Here is a 24076-nt window from a genome sequence, read left to right on the forward strand (position 1 = left end):
AGACTTTCTTGAAGCTTCAAGTTGTGCTATGTTTTTCATGATACCATATTTTATATTGTGCTGAATCTTCTATTTTCAGACTGGTTTATATTTCCAAATGGCATTTTGTATAATTTGCTTTATCCTTTAAAAGCAAATATTTCAGAGGTGATTAGCATCATTAAATAAATAAAGCAAGACACACAGTTCTGCTCTGGATTTGAATTTACCCCACTCCCTTAAATGACCTTAAACTGACATTTCATAACCACTAACTGGAAAGCTAAGATAAATGTCTTTCTGCACCATTTATTTTAAATTGGTCTTCACAGTGAAAGGTACTATTCAATTCTAATGTATCTGGTAACATCAGCATTTAGAGACAAGGTACAGTAGCACACAGTCTATTGTTCTGATTTGAGGTGTTATTTTCATGCTCTTGGTACAGAACAGAATGGATGGATCTGAAATAGAACTAAAACTGTTCTGGTTTAGCAACAGATGTCGCTTCCACTGTTGAGACAGGAGTGTGAGAGAACAGGAAGATCTTAATTTAAGTGATTGGCATGATAAAGAGGCTAGAAAGGAGATTTCTGCATTTCTCTATCAGTTTAGGTACAGTTAGGTATGTTGGTAGTCTAAAGATAGGAGAGGCAGAAGCAAGAGGATGAAAATAGCCCAGTAAAACACATACAACTCTTCTCTCACTGACCAGGAACTGAACTTAGGAGATACAGGGAAGTGCTGAATCCGATATATTGTTTCATTATGTTCTTGCAGCTCACAGGCTTGCAAGGGAGAAACAGTCAGCAAAATGTAAACATAAACCATCCTAAAATGTACATCCTTGAGGTTCAGTGAGGTATCTTGTATGCATCCTCTTAAATTGAAGAGATACCATTATTGGGAATCTGCTTTTGACAAGCCATTACCTTCAGTACAAGGGAAATAACTGCAGCTGGTGGAGAAGGGTCGACAAAGTAAGATCTAGTAAGCACATACTTGCTGGTAATACTCTTTATCTTTTGCTTTCTTAGCAGTAGAAGATAGGAAGTTGTTTATTGGAATGATATCCAAGAAGTGCAATGAAAATGATATCAGAGTGATGTTTTCACCCTTTGGGCAGATTGAAGAATGCAGGATATTACGTGGCCCAGATGGCCTGAGCCGAGGTAAGCCGGAAGCTTTTCAGCCAGTTCAAGGCTCTCCACTGGATGCTGCCTTTTGCAGCCCAAGGCGGCATTTTTTTCCTTCCCACCACCATTTTCATGTCTTTATTGATCCCAGTGATTGTGGGTGTAAAAGAACGACTTGATACCTTTCTGTTCTTTTCTCAGGTTGTGCATTTGTGACTTTTACAACAAGAGCCATGGCGCAAACAGCAATCAAAGCAATGCATCAAGCACAAACCATGGAGGTAAAATAACTTAGTGGGTGTCAAGAGATGATGTAATTTGTCAGGCAGTCACTATGGATTTTGGAGGACTAAAGGGCAGAGAGAAGGCTAAGTGCAGCGTGTGTTTCTTCACAAATGCTACTCCTGGAACTATGTGTGTGTTCTGCTTCTATTTTTAGAGCTTGAGATAGAAACTTCATCTGCGGAGAAAATACACTAACATAGAACATAGGATTGAAAGCAAATGAGATTTTGAACCTTTAATGAAATGTGCTGTTTGAATATATATATGTGTGTGTGTGTGTGTGTGTGTGTGTATGAATTCATGTAGAGGAAGGGAAGAGGAATGCTTCCAATGACTGGGTCTGAATGCAGTATTTTTGTGACTGCTGGGGATAGCAAGTATGTAATTGTTTGAATTGCTGTTTGCAGGGTTGCTCTTCTCCCATTGTGGTAAAATTTGCAGACACACAGAAGGACAAAGAGCAGAAACGAATTGCTCAGCAACTCCAGCAACAAATGCAACAGATCAGTGCTGCCTCAATATGGGGAAACCTGGCTGGTCTCAACACACTTGGACCCCAATACTTAGCAGTGAGTTTCTGATTTGGGATATTTTCATCTCTTCAGGGATTGCAGTGTCTGCCTGTCTTGTAGTGTTTAATGGATTAATTTTTTAGAAGGCTCCTGGTAGATATGAGCAGGATTCTTAATCCCCATTTAGTGCATGAGGAGGCTGAAATTAAGTTATGTGCTAACAACTAGGCAGGATACATTTAAGTGAGGTTTTCAACCCCATTCACTGTAGCCCTGAGTATTGAAACTTCTTTGTTTCTTTCCTGTCTTCTGTAGAATGACTTTGTGCTGGGAACATTTTCTTAATGTTACGGCTTCAATGTAATAGAAATGCCCTTTTCGTGTTTATGTGATTTACATAGTTCTTGTATTCCTATTCCAACTTTTTTCAGCCTTTATTTCTCTCATCCACTTCCAGAGAAACTTAGAATAGTAGTTGGTGCTGTCCAGATAGAAAAGGTGATCAGGTTGGAAGTACCAATCAGACAGTACACAGTAAAATAAAGAGAAGCTACTGTCTTTAGTAAAATTGACATAACTGAAAGTAGTCTGCTGTTTGCCGCTGATTTGAGTTGATTTTGCTGGGTCCCTAAAGTGTGAGCTTTCTGTAAACTGATGTGCTCTGGCTAGAGTGACTGTGGAAAGTGTATTCATACAATATAAGGTCTAGGGAACAGAAAAGGAAAATTTCATGGCATTCTTGGTATGGTGTACTGTGGGGGCACTGTGTCTTTATGACTGCTTTAGGTTTGGTAGTTTGGAATTTTTTTATAACACCGTCTAGTTAATGGAGGAAAGAATTGGAAATCCCTCTAGCTTCTGAGCTGAGGCTTGAAATTTCTCTCATGGCTGCTGTGCTTAAGGAAAACAGAGTGTGTCTTTGGTTTTGGTATGGTATTTGCCATTTGTTCTTTGCTGGCAGTCTGGCTTCAAGTATTGTATCCTTAGGGGTGGCAGTCTTACCTGAAGTGCTTCAAATAGGAGTTCTCTCACTACTGATTCCACTGGTTTTTGTCTTGGTGTATTAGCTCATCACTGATAATGTTGAGTGAGGAAAGCATTGTGCTGTTGCTTTGGCTGCAATCTGCATGGGCAGTGTGGATTTTCACTATGGTGGTGCTCTGGCTGTAGTGTGTAAGGGGAATTCTCTTTACGCTTTGTTACGGTGTGGTGCATGGGCAGTGGGAATTCCCCTTGTGACAGCGCTCTGGCTGTGGTGTGATGCAGTTTCTCCCAGAAAGCGGAGCCAGCCCTCACTCTCACTCTTGTTTTGTTTTTTGGTGTAATGTCTAGCTTTATTTGCAGCTCCTTCAGCAGACAGCAGCTGCATCATCTGGGAACCTGAACACACTGAGCAGCCTCCACCCAATGGGAGGTGAGTTTTTTCTACCGGAACACAAATTCAGTGCCCAAGAAAAGAGGAGGAGGGTAGAGAAAGTAGACAAAAGGCTGTAGACATGTTAATCTCATTTGAAGTAAGTAGTCCTGTGTTTACCCACTCCTCTGGAATGACAGAAATCAGTTTCAAATGTGGATCTTCCTCCTTAATTTTAGTTAACCATTGTCCCCAAGGTAAATTGTCATATGGTGGTAATCTCCTTACCCCTGGCTTTAAAATTGTCTTCCCTTATGGGTGCAAAAAGATGACTCTCTTATTTTACCCAGACAAATGCATATGTGAAGCATTGTGTTTTGAAGAAAGCAATAATGCGTGTGATAATGGATAATTAGATTGCCCATTTTAAGTTCTTTGTTCTTAAATACTTCAAAATTGGAGATGGAGTGTGATCTAGTTCTTCATTTAGGTTCTTTAATTCCTTTGTTTGAATTATGATCGATTATGCTGTTGCTGTTAGGGAAATACCATCTTAATATGTATGAGCTAAATTCCTTGCTGTGAACTGCTAGTTGGAATATTCATTAAGTATAGCTGTAAGTATGAGTGCAGCCATTAAGTACTGGGCTGCAAATTGATAGTCCTTTCTGTCTTCACAGGGTGGGTAATAAAAATCCATGTGTTAGTAACTCCATTCACCACATGCTCTAAATTCTTCTGATGGCAAAAAGAAACCCTGTAGTTTTGGTTTTAATACTCAAAACATTAAGCTTTTAAAATCGCCTTCTGGAGTTGTACAGTAGTTTGCAATATCACCTGTCCTGTATGTGCAGAGGTTGATCTAGAAGTGGTAAGGAAGTGTCTTTGTACATCTGACTTTGTACTGATAGGTGTACCAACACAGTCAGAAGCTTTTGCAAAGTGTTATATTTTAGATTGTAAGAACTTTGATTTATACTTGAGCAGTCATTGTAGTGGAAGATGTCCCTGCCCATGATGGGGAGGTTGGAACCAGATGATCTTTAAGGTGCCTTCCAACCCAAACCATTCTTTGATACTTGAGGTTGATTCTAACCTTTGCTTCTTATGCTTACTGTATTCATATTAGACCTCTTCAGCTGATCTTTCTTGAAATTCACAGGAAGAAAAATTAAGTAGGTAATTATATGCCAAACTACAATAGGCTTTGTAGGCAAAATTTAATCCTGATGGTGTTTGAAAGCAGATGGGAAAAAGATGTGATGATGAGAAGGCAGTTGCAGAGTGAGCATGCCATTGCTTCTAAAAGGAAGCAAGCTGCTTTGTTCTTCACTAGCTTTAAGGTTTGCACTCTTAACCCTCTGCATGTAGCACAATGAAAACAAAAAATGCAACTTCTTGATTTTAATTTAATCCTTTTTTTTTACAATGGCACCTTGAGAATCTAAATAAAGGCAGAATCCTCTTGTTTCAGGCACTAAGTATAGTTAAGGAAACGGACTCTGTCACAAAGAGAAAACAATTGAAAACGATTGTAAAAAATGAACTATGCTAATGGTGGAAGTTTTCTTTGGAAAATAAATAGTTTATACTTAATTGCCATTTGCAGACTTTTGTTGTCTGCACATATTTAAATTGCAAAACTGAGATTTTGCTTATTTGAGATATGTGCTTTGTCACCAAGTACTTACAAACCATTCAAAAGAAGAGGTGCCATGTCTTGCCAAGGACATTTTGATGTTGTAAATGAATGGTAATGAAATCAATTTTGGTTTTAATTTTGTAGGGAGCAATTAGTAGTGATTGTATGAAGTCAGCTCAAAAGAGGAGGAATTGTTAGAATAAGTAAAGGTAGAAACAAAAGAGCGAAATAAGGGGAAAGGGTTGAGAGGCAGAATTGGAAGAGTGGAGCTAGCCTACCAAAGGATAGCTAAAATACAGAATTTAGAAGAATGTTGGTAGGGATGATAATCTCATGCCAGGAAAAGAGGGCAAGCTACAATGATGAAGGTGTGACTTTGTGGCCACTGTGGTGTGTAGGCCTTCTTGAAAGAATTCTGCAGTTATTGCAGCATGAGAAAAGATGTTATTGGCCTGATGTCTAGGCAAGTTCTCTAGCTTGCAGATGAGCTATCAGATCCTGGCTTAACTCAGTTAAAGCTGCTATGCTTTTGTCTACATCTTGGGATAGTGACTACCTGGTCTTGTACTGAAAATCATCTATCTTGGCAAAGAAAGACTTATTTTTTAGTTATAATGAGGAATATCAATGTGGAAAAGATCAGTAACTAGTATTAAGCCTCTTGTTTTTAAGCTTCTTTCCATCACTCCCTTGCAATGTGCTAAGACTGCTGGATCTGTTAAGCTTGAATGATGGTGGCCATTATAGGAGATACTCTGTGTATTCTTCAATGTGTTGCAGGACTGAATGCGATGCAGTTACAGAACCTAGCTGCATTAGCAGCTGCAGCCACTGCAGCTCAGAACACACCAAGTGGTACCGCTGCACTTACTTCCTCCAGCAGTCCCCTGAGTGTGCTCACTAGCTCAGGTAAGATAACTTCTTATGCTGTACATGGGTTGCCTTAGGAATTATCTCAAGATAGATCTCACCTGTTTTGTCCATCCCTTTTTGTCCCTTTCATGTTGATTTCTTAATAGATAAGCAGTTTTACTTAGTAGATTCATTTGCCCTTTTTAAGGATAGGTATCTTTGCCATCAGCAAAGACTTTTTTTACCTGCTGTGTTCCTTCCTCCAAATGGTCAGGTTAATTTAGAGTAAAAAGAGTTTTTGAGATCATGATGAAGCAGAAAGGTAGGTGACCTCTTTAGAGTTATGTCATTACAGTCTCATCACATACTCTGTTTATCTGTGATTTTAGGCAGATAGACCCTGTTCTGGACATGGAGATAGAAGATGCCTTAAGCATGAAGTAAGGCATTCTGTGCACTAGAACAGTACAGTTTATATTCCTCTGGCATTAATGAAGACAAGGATACTAGAACTACCTCACAGCGGTAGAATAAACAGACCCCTAGTACACTTATTGGAAAGCGGGTATCTAGAACTGAGTGTACGAGTCGCAAATAAAAATCAGTATCTTCCTCTTCTGTTTTGTTTTGGGTTTTCTTGTGGTGGTTTTTGTTTGGTTTGGGGCGATCTTGAGGGGATTTTTTTTGTTCTTTGTTCTGTTTTTTATTTTTAGTTGGTTGGTTGGGGTTTTTTTTTGTTGGTTGGTTGGGGGTTTTTTTCTTGGTTGGTTGGGGGGGGTTGGGGTTTCTGTTTTGTTTTTTGTTGTTTGTTTGTACATTATCCAGAGAGGCAAGGATGTCCAAGCAGTGCTTTTTTGCTGCCTTATTGTTAAATGTGATTATTAAATACAGCAAACAAGAAAACAAAAGAAGTAAACTAAATTGTGCTTACTTCAGACATGCTCATGTTTTACCACAAATGAGAATCGGTATCCTACTCGGTTATTTCTGTCGTACTTTCAGTCATTTCTATATCCTGACACGGGAAGGGAGATCCTGTATTTTCAGGGTGTCAGTTTTCTGGCATCTGTGCTGTGGTATGTGGGGTTGGGTGGTTTTTGGTTTTCATTAAAAGCCAGATTGCTTACCCAGTTTTGAAATCCAGCCTACGGAGCTGACATCCTCACCTGTGGTTGTGAGAGACCAAATGGGGGTTTCAAATTTCCAGAGGTAGCTTTTTGTATTGTATAGAAGGAGCAAGGTGCTGGACTAAGAGATTATAAAGAGATTACAAGGAAAAGCTGTTTAGAAAACCTTATGTCACATGATGAGGAGTTAAACCATGGGTGCTTTGCACAGTTTTCTACTTAGAGAAATCCCCAAGAAAGAATTCACCTCAGAGGGGGTTCTGCTACTGGACGGGGGGGGGTTTAGATGAAACTTTGTGGTCTGCAGTTCATAAAGATGAAAATGCCAAAATTCTTGACTCCCAGCTATGTTATCCTATCTATAATTAAAACAACAAAGAGTTGAGGCTACAGAAAAGCTTCATTTATAACCCACTAATGCTGCTTCATCATAGACAAAGCATAGAGATGAATATATCTGAGAGTTTTTCCTATATTTCCTAATGTAGAAGCAGAGCTGAAATTGTCAGGTTAAAATTTGCTATGATTGGCTTTTAGAACTAAGGTTTCCCTGTTGGCACTTTCATCTACTGACTGGAGCAAGCTGCTTCTCAGATTTGTTGAGGTGGGGAAGGGGACTGGCAGGTTGTGAAGTTCAAATGCCAGACGTGCTAGAAAAGGCAGACAACCTCTTCACATACACGTACAAGGAAAGGACAAGGGCAGTGGACACAATCTGCAACAGAAAATTCTGGCTGGATACAAAAAAAGATGAAATGAATAATGAGAGTGATAAAGCTCTGCAACCAGATGCCACAGGGGCTATGGAATCTCCATCATTTCAGTCAGTCAGAATACAATTAGAAAGATCCCTGTATAGCCTGACCTAACTTAGAGTTTTGACCAGCTCTGAGCAGACCATTAGACTATACGATCCATAAAGGTCCCTTTCAACAGAAGTTATGCTACTGTTCAGGGATTCTTTGGGATTGTTTTTACCTCCATGAATTTTAGCTGTTTTGTAGCACTCTGTAGGTTCCTTTTCCCTTGATGAGAGATGTATCTCAGGACTTAATCCACTTTTGATCATACTGGTGGAGGGGGCTGGGGAATGGGAGCAGTCCATTTTTAAGTATCTTCTGTGCTGAATCTAAACAACTTCAAGCGCCAGTTATATCAATAAATGATTGTTGCCAACAATCAGGTAATAATGATGGGCTGTTTGAATTAATATCCTATACAGGTGTATCAGTCAGTTCACTCTTGGGGTGGGGAAATCTCAATGTGTACAGACAGCATTCAATCTCATGATACTTCCTGTAATTATACAGCTTTTTAACTCTTGAGTCTGAGCTATAATGTCTTAAAAAAGCAAACTCAAAATTCTCTTGGTTAATATTTATATGTGCATTCACACTGTATATGTTCATATAGAAGGCTGTTGGACTCCACACATTCAGGGCATCCCTCCTGAACCATACCCAGACCTTGAAAAAACTCAGTATACAGGTGTTCAGTACCATGTGTTAGTAAACGCCTTCCATGTCTGTGGGATGTGTGGCAACATCTACTGTGATAACCTTTTAAACCTAACTGCAGATGGGATGACTGCCAGCTTGAATTCTGTCCATCCGTCATCCAGATGTTCACCTGATGCTTACTTGGGCATCTCTTCCAGATTGTCCTCAAGTTGCATAATTGGTGGAAAACCCAGACAATCATCATGCTTAGTTGCATTTTTTAGTTTCTTTCACCTGCATTGATAAATTTTATGTTTGGGAAACTTAGAAGTCTACACAGTGCAGAGTCTGGGGTCTTATGGATAGGTTACATGGCAAAATGTTTGAACTCAGAGGCATTAAGTATCACTGTTGTGCAGTCTTCCTACTCATTTCATGTGATTTTGTTTAGATATTACCAAGCACTATTGTGTATGTTGATGGAGCAAAGCTTTCAGCCTTGCTATAAAGCAGCTGCTCTTTGAAACTGAACAGGCAGCTGCTTCAGCCACCTGTAGGTAATCTGTGCTACAGAGACTGTGGCCTTAGGCAAACTCATTTAAACTGATAGTTTGTGAAGGGAGATTCAAGAAAGTATTGTAAGAAGTAGCTTGCAGTTGGAGTGTCCTGTCTGTCATCTTTTTGACTCGGATATCAGTAAGAATTGTCTGCTTCAGAGCAAAACAGAATGGCTGCAAAAGCTGGTTTAAGTTTCTATTTTGCCTCCTCTGAAAGGCAACCATCAAAGGTCCAGCAAAGACTAAGTGAATTTGCTGGCCTTAGTATGTACCCAACAAAGTTTCTTTCAGAGTTTCTGAGCACCTTTTCAGGAATTTTCAGCTAGTTCTTGTAGAGTTAATGTCTCTGACTGGCTAGAACTCAGTAGATGGGTCTAAGAAAACATAACTTTGGTAGGACCCAAAAACTGGACAGAAACAGTGTTAAGATTTGGGTATGGAGTAAAGAATGTGTATAAAGCTATACTGGTTTTCCATCTCCATTATTTGTGCTGTTTTCTGGTTAAAATAATACACAAATCCCAGAAGAACAGAAAGGGTGACTGGAAATGTGGAACTCCTTCCCTGTTAGGAGCAAGGGAGCTTGAAAAATGGAAGACTGGCTGAGGGGGAGGATACAGTTGAAGCTTACAGATACATTAGTGGTGTGATGAAGATGAATAGGGAAAGACCAGTCATCAGCTCTTTCAAGACAAGAATTATAGGTTATCAGGTGAAGTTGTCAGCTGACAATTGACAAAAGAGCTGTGTCTTTGCTTAGTGCATGATCAAATTGCAGAACTTGTGCCTTAGAACATAGTAGAGTCAAACAGGTTGGGTTTGTGGACTAATGGAGGAAACTCTCTTCTCCCCAGTCCTCAAAGTTATCTAAGTTATTTAAGTGTATTAAGGTATTTAAGGGCATTTTAGGGTAAAATGCAGCTGCTACTTTTGGGATGAAATGCAGTTAACATGCACAGCGTTTACCCTAAAATAGTTCCACAGGCAATCCTGCAGCCTTAGCATATGAGAAGATAAACCGGACAGAGAGTGGAGCAGAGTGAAGACACAGCCACCAGGCTCTGTTTAACTCCATGCAGGTGTGGGAATGTGCAAATGTCATGTGCTGATAAACCACCTAGCAGCTGACAAACAAGGTGCTAGAATTTCACAACAAAATATGTATGACTAGAGCCACTCCAGTTCCATATGCATATGCTCAAGCCCCTTGAGTGTTTAGTTAAAGCTCCATAATCATATACTTAAGTTTTATAATCATACATATTTAAAATTGCATAAGTATTCAGTTAAGAAATTGAAACTTATGTTGCTGTGAAGGAACCTGAACAGGTACAAGGGCCTTTTGTATCTGATGCTGTCTCAGGAAACCTGAGAAACAACAGTGATTCACAATGAGAACTGATAGCTAGAGAGGCTTTGGCCTTGTTGGCAGGCTGAGAAAAGATTAACAAACCTCTAATCAAGAAAGACTATCCTTGAAGTCTTCTGCATCCTTACAACACCTGGACGATCATGAAAATGTGTGAGGAAAAATGTGATCAGTTGTCCTTTCGGTGAAGTATCGTCATTATAATGTTATTTTAATACTAAAAATCCCATTCACAGGTCAAAAGACCTCTGCCCAGGTTGGGAGACCCTCCCCATAGCATGCATTATTAGGCATTTAGTTACGTACTCCATATGCAAATTAGATGAGTTAGTAATAAGAATTAAATCATCTAAATATGTGAAATTAAGGAGGAGGGGAGGGGGGAAAGTTACGACTCCATTGTAACTGCTCACATCCGTCGGTGGGCTGAACCTGTGTTCTCTCCCCCATAGGAATGTCTATTGCATAAGAGCTATATGATTGATTTGTAGCTGGCTTTATATATAATTTTCATGCTTGTTCTTGCAGTTAGTATATTATATTGTCACCAGCAATATAATTCTCAGTTAAGATCGATTTTGTGTGAATTACCAGAGACTTGAATTGACTTAAAATTGGCTTAAAAACTTTAAAAATGTTTTAACTTGATGGTTGAATCTGCTATAATGTACCCTGAATAGGATGGTTGAATCACCCTCTGATGCATTGTGCTGCTGCAGAGGGCTCTGGCAGGCTAAGTGGGCTCAGGGGTCTCTGGGGTGGTAACAAATCTGTCAAACTTACAGGTGAGGGGATGAAATCTTCCCCCTTATTGTGGGGGGAATAAGCCCCTTACACAGGTTAAGACCCTTTTAATGTGACAGTGTTCAAAATGCACTGAAATTAATGAATGAAAATTGTAACTTTAATACAAAAACATTGTCCTTGGCTGAAAAAAAATCCTAGATTCACAAATTGCTGCTTTGGTAAATAGACTGTACCCAGGGTATACTCCTGTATATTTGTCCTATGTTTCTGCTCTACTGTTACTTATCTGCCATTACTCATCGTCAGAAATGGATGCTGACTCAGTACAGCAATTCCTAGATACATATGATAAACCAAACGGTGTTAAATGCTCTTGGCATTTGCAGTACTAAAGCATATCTTGTTTTGCTTAAAGAGATTTCTGATAAAGTCAGCTAAGCTGAAATAACTGTGCAGTTTTTTGTAGTGATTGCATTTCTTTAAAACCACAGCTTTTCTACAGTAGGGAAGGCATCTGCGCTATCTTACCATGCTCTTTAGCTTTGGCTTCATTCTTTTTTTTCCCCATACCACTACTGTTTTATTGTGGGGTTGCCCCTTTTTAAAAGGTGTTCTCATCTGTCAAGTGTAGCATGTCAGTGTTGCAGAAACAAGTGATATTCTAAAATCAAGGCAGTTGTATCATATCTGAATACTGGCTTTTATTCTGTCAGCTATACTGGGGTTTTTTACCAACTTGAGGGTTACCCTGTTACTTGTTCTCTGTATTTTTCCAGTATCTAATATGCTACTGATAGCAAGATGGGAAGTGTCTCCTTTTCTTCAGAGTAAGCATCTTAAAATATAATTTAGGACACAGTCTTTTAATTTCTGACTTGATTGGAGAGCTTGTCTAGAACTTTACCTCGAGGAGGTTTGTCATGTCCTCTGTCAGTTCAAAAACTAAACAGTGATAAGAAGTGCAGCTCGCTGGGTTCTCATGCAGCTTCTGTTAGGTACAACTACTTTTGTTGGGTACAGCTTTTCCTCAGGCTCATTAGGCAGGTTTGCTGTATTCCATTTACTACCATACTCCACTCCAGCAGAGATTTTGTGCCACATGTATGAGGTGGGGAATCCATAGTGGGGGTGAATCTGCTTGAAAGCTGTACAGCATTCTTTTAAAAGCTTTAATGGATGTATGCAGCATAACTGAGAATCACAAAAACACAAAGGAAACGGAAAATGCCTGAATTTCATTTCTGTGGCTACCCACTTGGTGAAACAGATAATTCCTTGTGAAACCAGACTACAAGATGCCTTTACAGCACTATTCTGCAGTGTCTTTTAAGCTATAGAAGCTATAGATATTTTCCAGTGTATCTTGTGCAGTAAGTTTAAACTTCATCAATAACTGTATTTGTAGCTTTTCTTGTTTACCTTCTTTAGATTTCTAAGTAGTTCACAAACCTCTTAGGAAAACTATTGCTATATAATCATAAAATAAGAAAACAATAGTATTTTTTTATCATATCCATAACTTTTGTAGATGACTTTAAATTCTGTTTCTTTTGATATACCAGAGTAGCAAATGTTTTTTCTTGTGGTTTCGATGTCTGTTTCTGTAGAACTAACTCTACCTGTTGTAGAATTTGGCAGGCAGTGTAAGCTGTTAGTCTGCCAAGTACTATACCTGTAGACGTCTCGTACTGAGTAAACATGGTTGAAGATGTTAGTGGCACAGCCAGCAGAGGATAGACTGTGTATTGTGGATGTACATTCCAAGATTTCTCACAGCTCTAGCGCCAGCTGCTGCAGCAAGATTGTTAATGGGAAATCATTTAATGCGTCAAAATAATCTGGGCATTTGCTGTTCCTGCTCTGGCACTATGGGAAAACCATATGTTCAGTTTGACTGGAGCTTTCCTTACTGTCCATAACGTACCTATGTCAGGCTTTTTCAGCTTGTGTGATGTTTTGAGGATAGATGCTAATATGCAGCAAGTCATTCTTACTCAGTTTAGTCAGCAGGAAACAGGCACTGCTGCTGGTCACCTTATGTTGAGGTAAAAAGCTGTATGTTGTCTGACTCTTGGGTGTCTTACTCTTTATTTTCTGCTAGTTTTTTATTATCTACAAAGAGTAGAAGTTATGAACTAGAAATGTTTTGAAAATGTGGGAAGGGATTAGAAGATGCAAGCAGTATGATCAGTCAAGTTGTGTGGGTTTGGGGGGTTTTATTATTGACATAAAGTATACTGCATTGCATTGATCTCTTCCTTACCAGCCTTTTCCAGAGAAAAACCTTAATGAAGAAGTTGAATTATCAGGCCCACAGAATATTGCTTGAAGTCTAATTATTTTATTTTAATAGCAGGTTCCTCACCTAGCTCCAGTAGCAGCTCCTCTGTTAATCCAATGGCTTCTCTTGGAGCGTTGCAGACGCTGGCAGGGGCCACAGCAGGCCTCAACGTTAGCTCTTTAGCAGGTAAGCTGTGTGTTGTAGTGGGTTGTGGGAGGAGCTGAGCATCATTCCTCAGGCTGTGCTGGTTCTCTGGGGGGTTTTCCTGCTCCCTGCTTTTTGTAATAGTATGGAGTATTTGAAAGGTAATTAATCTCACTCAGTGGAAGTACTTGGTCATCTCTATTTTCTCTTGTACAGGAATGGCAGCCTTAAATGGAGGTCTCAGCAGTGGTGGTCTCTCAAATGGGACAGGTAGCACAATGGAAGCTCTCACACAGGCTTATTCTGGAATCCAGCAATATGCTGCTGCTGCATTGCCCACCCTCTATAACCAGAGTCTCTTAACACAGCAGAGTATTGGTGCAGCAGGAAGTCAGAAAGAAGGTAGGCAAAAAGGTGTAAGAACAGCTCAATAGGGGTTTTCAGAACTGAAAGCTTAGCCCTTGCAGCTACCTTATCTGCAGAGGTTTTTATTTGGCAGCGTTTTTTACAGTTCTAGAGTTACTGAAGGAAAGGAACAAGGAAAACCTGTGAGGTGTCTGTTAAGGGCTGTCCAAAGTAATTTTCATACAGTGGAGTTCTCTCAGGATTTGTCTATTAAATGCTTAGGATTGTACTCCTCCACTTTCCTGGAGTACAGAAGAGTGTGATGTATCAGGATGCAGCATGAAAAATCCCACTGTTAATGAATCAGTTGTGGTTCTGTTAACCTTGTTTTCCTGGTCCTTCCTTTCTTCCTGCAGCTACTTAATGCCAGTCTCTTCAGATTCAGAATCAATTTAACGTGTTGTATAAAGTAATGAAGAATGTAGGAGTACATTTTTAGCAGAATGTAGGATGTTTAGAAAAGAACCTGTCAGATTACAAGTAATGCAATCACTTGTAGTTTGTATTGAGATTTACTTAGTTGCTTGAGCTGCAAGCTTCACATAGCCATTTTAGTTGGCATCTGGGGCTCAAACTTACTCTCCAGCTTTCATTACAGCAAAGATCTGTGAACCAGTTTTGACACAATGTGGAAATCTCACATAAAAACAGTGAGAAAGAGCTGGAATTAGTTGAATGGTCAATCCCAGCAAAGGGTCATGCTGACTTATTCTGGAATCAAGTACTCCACAGGAGTGCAGACAGCAGTTTCATTGTTTTACCTAGAAAATTTGGCTCGAATGGCTCTTTCACCCTTTTTTTTTGTGAAGTGGGCCTATGTTATCTATGCTGTTTCTGAATTTCTATTCCTATTTGTTGTTTGAAGGTCCAGAGGGAGCCAACCTGTTCATCTACCATCTCCCCCAGGAGTTTGGGGATCAGGATCTGCTGCAGATGTTCATGCCATTTGGAAATGTCGTCTCTGCCAAGGTCTTCATTGACAAGCAGACCAATCTGAGCAAGTGTTTTGGTACGTTGGGTCTAATCATTACCTATAGGAAAGTCGGCTTATTTCTAGTAATATTTTTTCCAATATATTGTTTAGTCTAGCTTTTAAGTCAAGTAGTGACTTTTTCTCCATATTCCTAATAAATAAATCAATCCGAACTCTTCCAGCAATGAAACTGTATTTTCTTCCCAGTTACTGATTCCAGCCCCATTGACTGGAGTTATTTAAAACAGGTTCCTTCAAAACCCTGGAGAAGTTTATTTTGAGGATGCTCTTTCCCTGGAATTATATACAGCTTTTCATCTGAGAGAAATCTAAATATAATGGTACAAGTGCCATGCTGCCTTGACAGCTACTTCACTCCAAGCAAACCTACTCCCATATAATGCCAAGAGGGTGATTTCAGTCTTGTATCTTTAATGAGCTTTCATATATAGATAGACATTCTCCAGGCTTGGTGTTCTCGGGTATGAGTTCTTATATATCAAACTCATTTTTGTTGGTGGACCAGAAAATGTTAATTTAACATCCTGAGCTTTTTATATCTTTTGGCCAAAGTTCCATACATCAGAAAGCAGTGCTTTGTCTGAGAGCCCTTTAGTAAGAGGTTCTTATGAAGAGTCTGCAACAGTTGGGAGCTTCTGAATATGGCATTTCATGTAAACCTCTCTTACCTTGCAAATGCCTACATTTCCAGTCATGAGTACCTGTTCTGAGGATCTTTGGCACAGCTTAATTATGGGCTTTCCTTTCTTCAGGTTTTGTAAGTTACGACAATCCTGTGTCTGCACAGGCTGCCATTCAGTCAATGAATGGCTTTCAGATTGGCATGAAGCGTCTGAAAGTACAGCTCAAGCGCTCTAAGAATGACAGCAAGCCATACTGAGCGCCCCTCCCCTCCGGGACTGGAGTGAGAAGGATCTTCTGGTAAGTTGGAGAGGAGCGCACTTAGTGATTCGAAGCCCTAAGGCTGTGTTTTTACAGTCCTGGAAGCTGATCCATGCCTTCTGTCTGGCACATCTTCCCCTGAAGACTCGGCTGCAGCCTCTGCTGAGAATCCCGCTTCGGATGGAGGACAAGTTTGTGCTTTTGTTTCCAGTGTTTTACTTTGGAGTTTAGGTGCCATATCGCTGAGGTGTTTCTTTTTTATTTTATTTTTATTTTATTTTATCTTATTTTTATTTCTCTTTTATTTGAAGTTTGCTGTGTTTGTAACCAGTGTGTGTTGAGAAGGACCAATGCCAGCTCCTTGGGGGTGGGGAGGCAAGGTTAAAGGGAGCAGCAGAAACTGACACCACACTGCCTTGGGCTAGAGAGAAGGGGGAAGCAGAACTGACACCACACCACCATAGGTGAGAGGAGAAGGGAAAGCAGAAATAACACAGACCAGCTGATGAAAACAAAAGATGGGGAAAGAGAAGTGAGTCCATCCAACTTTGGGTGAGCAAAGAATTGACTCCATGTAGCCAGTGTCATATCCCATCCACTCTTTGAAATATCCGCAGCTGTATGCTGTGGTTGGGGTTTAGTAAATCATCTCTAAAGAAGAGGCAGGCTAGAAGGGTGAACACATTAACAAGCCAAAGGAAAACTGCAGTGCTTTTATTTTGCTGTATATGAAGTAGTGTTTATATAGCACTGTGAATGTACACAGCACTTTATAAAGTTATTAGATAACATCCCTGCCCGGAAAATTTCACTGTCCATTTACAGTTGAATATTAATGAGATACAGTAAATTACTCCATATTTAAGCAAACTTACTCTATGTACTCTGTCTAGGTTTTCTAGAAAGGGAGAGAGACAGCTTAGTCTGGATGAATACATCTGGGGCTGGAAACGAGAAACTTTTGATCCCTGATAATCTCCAGATTATTTTTTTTTTTTACAATTTTCTTCTTAAAGTTCATCACATTCCCCATTTCTGTGGAATTCCCCCTATTCTGTGGAATAATGTCCTTTTTGCAGAATATTACTTTGAATTCATTGTGATAAGCATAATATAAGTGCTGTTTGTTTCTCTATTAAAATTACTTCAGTTGAGATACAAAGCCCAGAGTTACCCTAACACAGCTCTTGAGGCTCCTGTTTCATACATGTTCTTACAGGGTTTGATTTCTCAGTCTTGACTCTGTTGCAAAGATAACTTCCTGTTGTGTTCTGTTTTCTAAACAATTTGTGCCGTGATTTAGTCTAGTAATTAGGTATTTATTTATACTGCAGTTTTCCTTTAAGGTGGTGTGTACCAATGCAAAACAGGCTAACACAGGAGCTGTGGAACCAGAGCAGAGCATTGAGCCATTCAGTCTTACTCTGCCTTTTGGTACTAGCTGTTATCTTCTATATTGAAGGAAAACTGAACACACCCCTTCAATGAACACACGCTTTCTCTGCACACTTGTGAAATTGCTAATGCATTGCTAAGGGCCTTTGTTACACACTGGTTTTAGGGGGCTCAAAGGACTTTTGACACTCTGGCCTGAGTTCTTCTAAGAAATCAAGAGTCCCATTTTATAACCACCAAATCCACCTCTGTCACAAGAGGAAGTTTACAATTTTTGTGTGTCTTTAACAGAAGTTCCATTTACCTCATTTTTCTCCTTGTTTTATTTGTATTCCTGGTTCTTGATGCTGTTTCCCAGTTAATACTGTAGTCTGGGAGCCAGGCTGTGTGTGGGTCAGACGTAGGGTTGAGACTTCCTGTTCTGCTCCAGCAGGAGGAGCACTAAACCCATCAAACCTGAGATCTCGTGGTCTCTTGGGAATGTTGCTGGTCTGTTGGGAGTGTTGGTGTTCCCAGGGACAGGGCCTCTTGAGATCTCAAACTTAAGAAGTACAAGGCCTGACCTGTAGCATCCAAGAAGAGCCCTTTCCATTCTTAAATTGAAATTCAAACCATTGATGCCAGTCTGTCTGTACTGATGGCAGACAGGTAAATCTGTCAGTATTATCCAAATCATTTTGTGGTGGCAAAGGTTCAGAGGCCAGATTGCCAAATTTCCATTATGCTGGCATGTGGTACCCTTCTATGTTAATTATTTGACTCTCTAGAAACGTGAACATACACTGAAGTGAACCATGTACACTTGAATTCTGCATGATGGGAAAGATGCGTCCTGGTTTTCTGAGAACAGAGTGTTGGAGTGTGAAGGCCTCCAGGGTGACAATGGGATTTTTTTTTTTTTAAATATAAATAATATACTTTTCAAAAAAAAAAAAAGGAAAAAAAAAACAAAAAAAAATAAACCAACAACATATTTGGGAGCAACTGCTCCGAGTGCAACCTGCTGTAACCAAGAATGTTGTTTCTATTTTTATAGAAGTTTTATACTGCTCCAGGGTGGAGAATATTTATTACCTAAATTATTTCACTGGAAAAGATTAAAAAAACCAAGGCCAGGGTTTTGTAGAATCCTGAATGTGATTGTTTTACACACATAATGATGTGCATGATTGAAACTACTGATTTTCAGTGGCCTGTTTGCAGCCCAACAACTGCTAAAGGGGGAAGACAAACGCTGTGAACCAGTGGAGGAGAGCACTGTGCTCTGGGGTCTCTACAGTCACTCTTACCTTCTTTGCACCCTACCCCACTGTACTATCCAAGACCTTTATCCTGTCTTTCTTTTAACCTGATGCTCTGGCCTCTTCACAAGTCATTTCAGTTGCCCAAAAGTAGATATTTTAGCTTTGCATCCTATAGTGTGTCCTCAATACTGTAACTTACGGATCAAGCTTGGCATTGTTGCGAATAGGTGCAACTCCTATTGACTTTAGGAGATTGCCCAGTTTACTCTGTGGCTTAGTTTGATCAGTGACTCCTCCCAGACATAATCACCTTAAGACACCTAACTTGGGCTAGCTCTTGTGCCTTACTGGCATAACTGTAAGTATTGCCAAAAAGCAAAAAGAAAACAAAAAACCAAACAAATCTATGCAGGTTAAGTTTTAAAAGGTGTGATCCTCAGATGGTTTGAATCAGTGCAGTTCTGCTCTGTTCAGAAGAGCTGCATCAGTTTTCACCAGCTGAAGATGTTGCCCTCTTTGTGTATTTGTTTCAGATTTCCCTTTCTTGGTGTATGTATATGTTGCCAAAGTTAATAAATGTATTGAGTTTGTGACTTGGGCAGATTTTGTTCTGATAACAGAACTGATCAGATGAAGTCAACATTTCTGTGTCTGTTTGGTGGCTGCCACTGACTCTGGAGATTTAGGCTGTCCTTTACCTTCCAGTCTTAAGTCAGGTTGCTTCCTCACTCATTGGCAAGGAAGTCTGGGATTTTGGGGACTTGGGGCTTTTAAATTTTATTGTCTTTTTAATTCCTATCATGCTCTCATTCAAGTGCAAATCAAATCAGTGTCAAATATTTTATATCCTGGATAAGGAGGATAAGGGTTGGGTGAGTTCAAATGAACTGCAGAAGGACTGGCTTAAGTAGCCACATGGACAAAGTATTCTGTATGCTTATAAACCAAAGAATCTGAATTTTCTACAACAAAAGCTAGTAGGTATTTTATTGAAATGGAATTCCGTGTGCCACCAGGAAATACTTAATATTTTTAGAAACAAGACAAAAATGGTCTACTTCATGCATTTTATTTTTCTCTCACGTTGTTTTTACTAGATACGCCATAATAAGATACAAGTATTGTGAACAATTGGAGTCTTAGTCTGATGCCACTTCGTATCAAGTACTGTAGTAAAGAAAATCAGTCTTCAGTCCCCTCAATAATTAATAGTCCAAAATAGGATTATCTCTTTGTAGCTTAGGTTTTTCTTCCAGTAATACAAAACTTGCATTATTAAAAATGCTTTTCATAATTAATGATTAAATTCTAATCCTAAACAGAATGAGGATTGGAATTTTTCAAAAGTACCTGACACAGTGATGGTGAATATCGCTTTAACGGTGAAGCAGTTTTCTACCTGTGGGCACTACTCACTGGAGAATAGGAACCTCAGAAAATTTCTCCCTGCAAATATAAGGGAAAAGCCTTTAATCTGAATACTGAAAATCATGTAGCAGTACAGATTCTGCTTGCATGCTGGAGTTAATTGAAGTGTTTCTTCTGTTAGTGGTTGAGAGTTAGGGAAGAACAGCCAAGCAGAATGAAATTGTCCCGTTTCATTTGGAACTATCTAAAAGCAGTTTGGATAAAGCAAATCTCAAATAGAGGGTTCAGCCATGAGCACATAAAATGCTTTGAGAGCTTCTTGTTGCAAACATTTAAACGCAAGGATGTTTATGTATCCCTGAGCATATCTACCACAAAATATAAACCACAGAAGGCAGAACTGCCAGAATTGTGATAATAAAACAAACTGGAATAACTTTCCACAATTCATTAAGTTCTTATCCAGCATCTCATGGCTCTGCTCTTGCAGGCCAGTCCTTCCTCAGGGCTTTAATGAAACTTTGTCTTTCTTCTCAAAGTTCCTGAGTGAAATAATTGGAAAATCTCTATGAAAAAACCCCAAACAAATCACACAAAGAATTTCTGTGGTGCGTACTTAGATGTCACTTGATTTCATGCCTGTTGTTTCTCATGCCTCAGTTTGTGATGAATTTACCTTTCTGGTTTAGGATCCCAGAATGTTCTTTGTTTCTTGCACAGCTCACAAGCTGAGGGGAGAAAACAAAGGTATTTCTAACACTTAATAGAACAATTATTTTATTTATAAACTCATCAAGAAAGCTTCAGAAAACAGATTTTTTTCTATTCATCAAACTGGCAACAGTGACTGTAGAGCTTCTCAGAGCCCAGAATCCCCTCCACATGAAGTCAGGGAGCTGGGAACAGAAAATCCCTGTGTAGGTCTAATGGCATGAAAAGTGCTCAGCTAGGACAAGTCTTAACTTGCAGTCAAGTCTTAAGGAATTCTTCTCTAATATGTGGAGGGTTTGTCTTGTATTAACTATTTTTACCCCTCCCCTTTGTTCCAAATCACCCACCCCAGTTTCATGGGCTCCTAGCGAATGAGAAGGGACTGTAGCTGAAGGAAGGAACATGATTTCCTGGGCTACCACTGCCTAAGAACTTCGCACGTTAGGGTGTAGGAAAAGTCTCGCCCGTCAAACCACCTGTGAATCCCTTTTGTCCTCTGTCTTGTCTCTCATGGTCTCAGTCTCTGTGGGCAAATGTTAGCCCTGGAGCCGTATTTTTTGGACTTGGTCTCCTGGGGAGGGAGCTTGCTCTGTTCTCCTCCTAAACAGAGCTAGTGCAGACACTGGGCACAGGGCAAGGTGAATGCATGCTAACCAATGTGCCACTGGGCTGTGGAAAGCTCCCCAGACTGGGTGTTGAGAGGGAAATCCAGGCCTCTGCTTTGATTTGATTTCTGGCAGTTTGATGTTTACTTGGTGTCCTTCATGTACTTCGACTTTTACTTGTCCATCGTTGGCATGTGCTGCCCTTCCCCTGTCAACTCCCTTCCCCAGGAGATCTCATTGTACAGTGCCCATTCTTGTTCTCTCTCTCCGTGTTTGGATGTACTGCTCTGTGTAACTCAGTGGGTCTCCCTCTTTCTGGTTTGTTTTTTTTTCTAGATTCCTGCCGTTTGTTCATCGTTGTGCCTAAAGCATGTCGATGTGGCGTTCAAGTACATCGTCCAAATCCTTGTCTCTTCAGCTTCTCTGATGCTTGAACTCTCACCTTTGACCTTGTGTTCACCTTTGACGCTGATGTGTATTTTTATTACGTTTGTTTCTTTCTTTTTATTTTCTTTTGGTTGGGTTTTGTTTTATTTCCGTGCTGCCAAATCGGTTTTGCTAGAAAGACTGCTGCAGGGGAATATTTAAACTTGCATTTGAATATAAAAGAATTTCTATTTTTCTAGACCTTCGTAAGATAACCACTTGATTTTGTGAATCTGATTCTTTGTAATTGTCTTCAGAGCAGCCTTGCTAGCATACCTTGTGAGTATTTGTATTTCTGTGAACATACAGCCAATCACTTTCGAGGCTTAGGGTTGTTTTTTTTTTTCCTGTGTGCTTTAGTTGGGAAAACCACAAAACAACACAGTTTCGAAGAGAAGGTCAATTCTATGGTGTGACTCAATCTTTCAGGAGACTTCCCAGTCACATTTTGCTGATCTGGTTTCTGGGCTTGAGGAGACAGCATGTGTTTTTATGAGTTCAGACTTGTGACTTGAGTGGCATCAGCAGAAAACACTTGAACTACATTTTTCTTCTGATTGTAGCTACATTTTTTTGCCCTGATTTATTGACTTTTTTTATTATTTTCATTTTTTCCCCTGCTTCCCTGTGTGATTATCAGTCTGCAGTGAAAAATTGATCAAAGTTGATGTTGTATTTTGTTAAGCTCCGGCATGCTTGGGTTTCTTTTTTTGTAACTACAATCTCCTCAGCAAAATGTGATGTTTCTGTTTTAATCCTTCAAACTAAGATAGTGCCCAGAAATGTTTTGCATGTTTCCTGCTGTTTTCCTCACACCCTCGTATATATCACCTTCACCTCTCTGTTTTCTATAGTTTGTGCAAAAACTGAGCAATTTAATGGGTTTCAAAGGTATCCTTTAAATTGGTGTTTTTGGTAATGACAATTATCTGATCAGAAGCCACCTGAGGGCATCTACCTGTGCACTTAGACTGTCTGCCTGACAGAGCACCTGGACCTTGCTCCATCTCCAGTGCTGTCAGAGGCACCCAGGGGGCTTGGCTGTACTGTTCCTGTACTGGAAGTTTTGGTGGAAGGAGATAGCTGGAGAGCAGGAAGGTGGGGGAACTTCACAGTGTTTCTGTTTCCAAAGTTATCTGAAGCTAGGGCTCCTTTGAAACAGCTTTTGTAGCATTCAGGGCACATTAGTGTCAAATCCAGCCCCAGTTTAATACCATCAGTCAGACCTTGATGGCAGGATCCTGGAAAGGAAGGTCTGGGTTAGCTCTTGAAATAAAGTGATGGAAATACCCCAGAGAAAGCATTTGTAAACCTGGTCCCACAACTGCTGGCTCTTTTCCCAAGCGACAAGCACAATACAACAGCCTCTGCAGCTGTTACCTGAACAGGGTACCATCCCCAGCTCTCTTCTCAAGGGCCTTAGCTGGGGAATCTCTCCGGAGATTTTTTACTTTTTGTTTAGTTTTTAATTGGGTAATGAGCTAAGCAGTTTTGTTTCTGGCTCGCAGAATGAACTAGAACAGGTTACTGCTTTCTGGGTAGCAGGCTTTCCCCCCACCCTACGTACCATTTGCACAGGTAGAAAGTGGGATGTAGCTTCTAGACGAAGAGTGTGTACTGTGATGAAGTTTCAGTTGCAAGGAGAAGCAAGCTCGTGTAGGTAACTTAACAGTAGAAAATAATGTGAAATGAAATTCCAGGAGAAAGGGGTTTGCTGAGAAAATAAATCGTGTTTGATTGGATGTAAATCTCACTTTTGTCCAGTGTTTGGGAGAATGCAAAGATGCAAAAGGATTTCTTTTCTGTCCTACTCAGTTGGCTGAGGATATCCTCAGTAGATACTGGCTAGAGTTGTGGTGACAGTCCTTAATCTGCTCACAGGACAGACCACGTTTGGATATGGTAAATACACCTAGGAGTAAAGCATGAGGCTGGATGATAAAAGGATAGAGCCTTGTTTATTTGGGAGGTAGGGTTGTGGGCTGGCTGCTGTTAGTCCCACAGTCTGAATGCACAGGGGTGTGTGTCAGTGGGGGCCACTGGTACCCTGCAGTGTATTGAGTAACTGCCAGTACGTTTCTGTATGTGAGCATTTGGTTCCATCAGGAACTTTGGAGAAACCTGTGGAAAAACTATCTGAAGAAAACCAAAATGCCAAACGTTGGGTGTTTCTTTCCTTTCTTCTTTCCTTTTCTTCCTTTGGTTGTTTTAATTGTTCTGTGGTGGTTTTAATGGATTTGAGACAGTGGAGCAGCAGCTGCCTTTCTGATTTTTGGCTGCTTTTTGTGAATAATTTAAAAAGAAAATTTACATTTTGGAGACAAACCTGTGGGCTTTTTTATTGGTACAAACATTGTATTTAACACTAGGGGTTTTGTACAGTTTTTTGCCTTTTCTACTAGAAAACAATGTAAAGTGATTCACAATGTGACGAGAAAACAAATTGCCACTATGACCAAATGTAGAGTCTGTTCTGCAGTAATGGGATTTAATCAACTCGAAGTCGTGGTTCAGTCGTAGAAATGCTTTTCTTTACCTTGTTTTGAGCTGTTCCTTTTTTTTTTCTTGTTTTGATTTGCAAAACAAAAATGTCTTTTTTTTGTGTGAAATTGTGTTGTACTC

The 24076-nt window shown here is 39.9% G+C and overlaps 1 protein-coding gene across 14 annotated transcripts in view; it reads left to right on the forward strand.

The window, feature by feature from the left end:
- The window catches only part of CELF1 (CUGBP Elav-like family member 1), a 64506-nt gene that overhangs the window by 38583 nt on the left and 1847 nt on the right, over positions 1–24076 (forward strand). For 6 of the 14 annotated variants that reach the window (XM_061343650.1, XM_061343651.1, XM_061343649.1 and 3 more), the window contains 10 exons: positions 1017–1151; positions 1317–1396; positions 1808–1969; positions 3245–3326; positions 5689–5817; positions 13353–13466; positions 13641–13826; positions 14695–14838; positions 15576–15744; positions 21365–24076. The exon at positions 21365–24076 is cut by the window's right edge and continues 325 nt beyond it. In XM_061343650.1, the coding sequence (XP_061199634.1) occupies positions 1017–1151; positions 1317–1396; positions 1808–1969; positions 3245–3326; positions 5689–5817; positions 13353–13466; positions 13641–13826; positions 14695–14838; positions 15576–15703 (1160 nt within the window). In that variant the 3' untranslated portion in view covers positions 15704–15744; positions 21365–24076. The remainder of the gene's footprint in view (positions 1–1016; positions 1152–1316; positions 1397–1807; positions 1970–3244; positions 3327–5688; positions 5818–13352; positions 13467–13640; positions 13827–14694; positions 14839–15575; positions 15745–21364) is intronic. The other 8 variants (XM_061343654.1, XM_061343642.1, XM_061343644.1 and 5 more) reach the window with 8 other exon arrangements.

The sequence above is a fragment of the Neopsephotus bourkii genome, unplaced genomic scaffold, assembly GCF_033783945.1.
Source record: "Neopsephotus bourkii isolate Nb327-2 ecotype Australia unplaced genomic scaffold, CSIRO-AGI_Nbou_v1 NB_1825, whole genome shotgun sequence".
NCBI lineage: Eukaryota > Metazoa > Chordata > Aves > Psittaciformes > Psittacidae > Neopsephotus > Neopsephotus bourkii.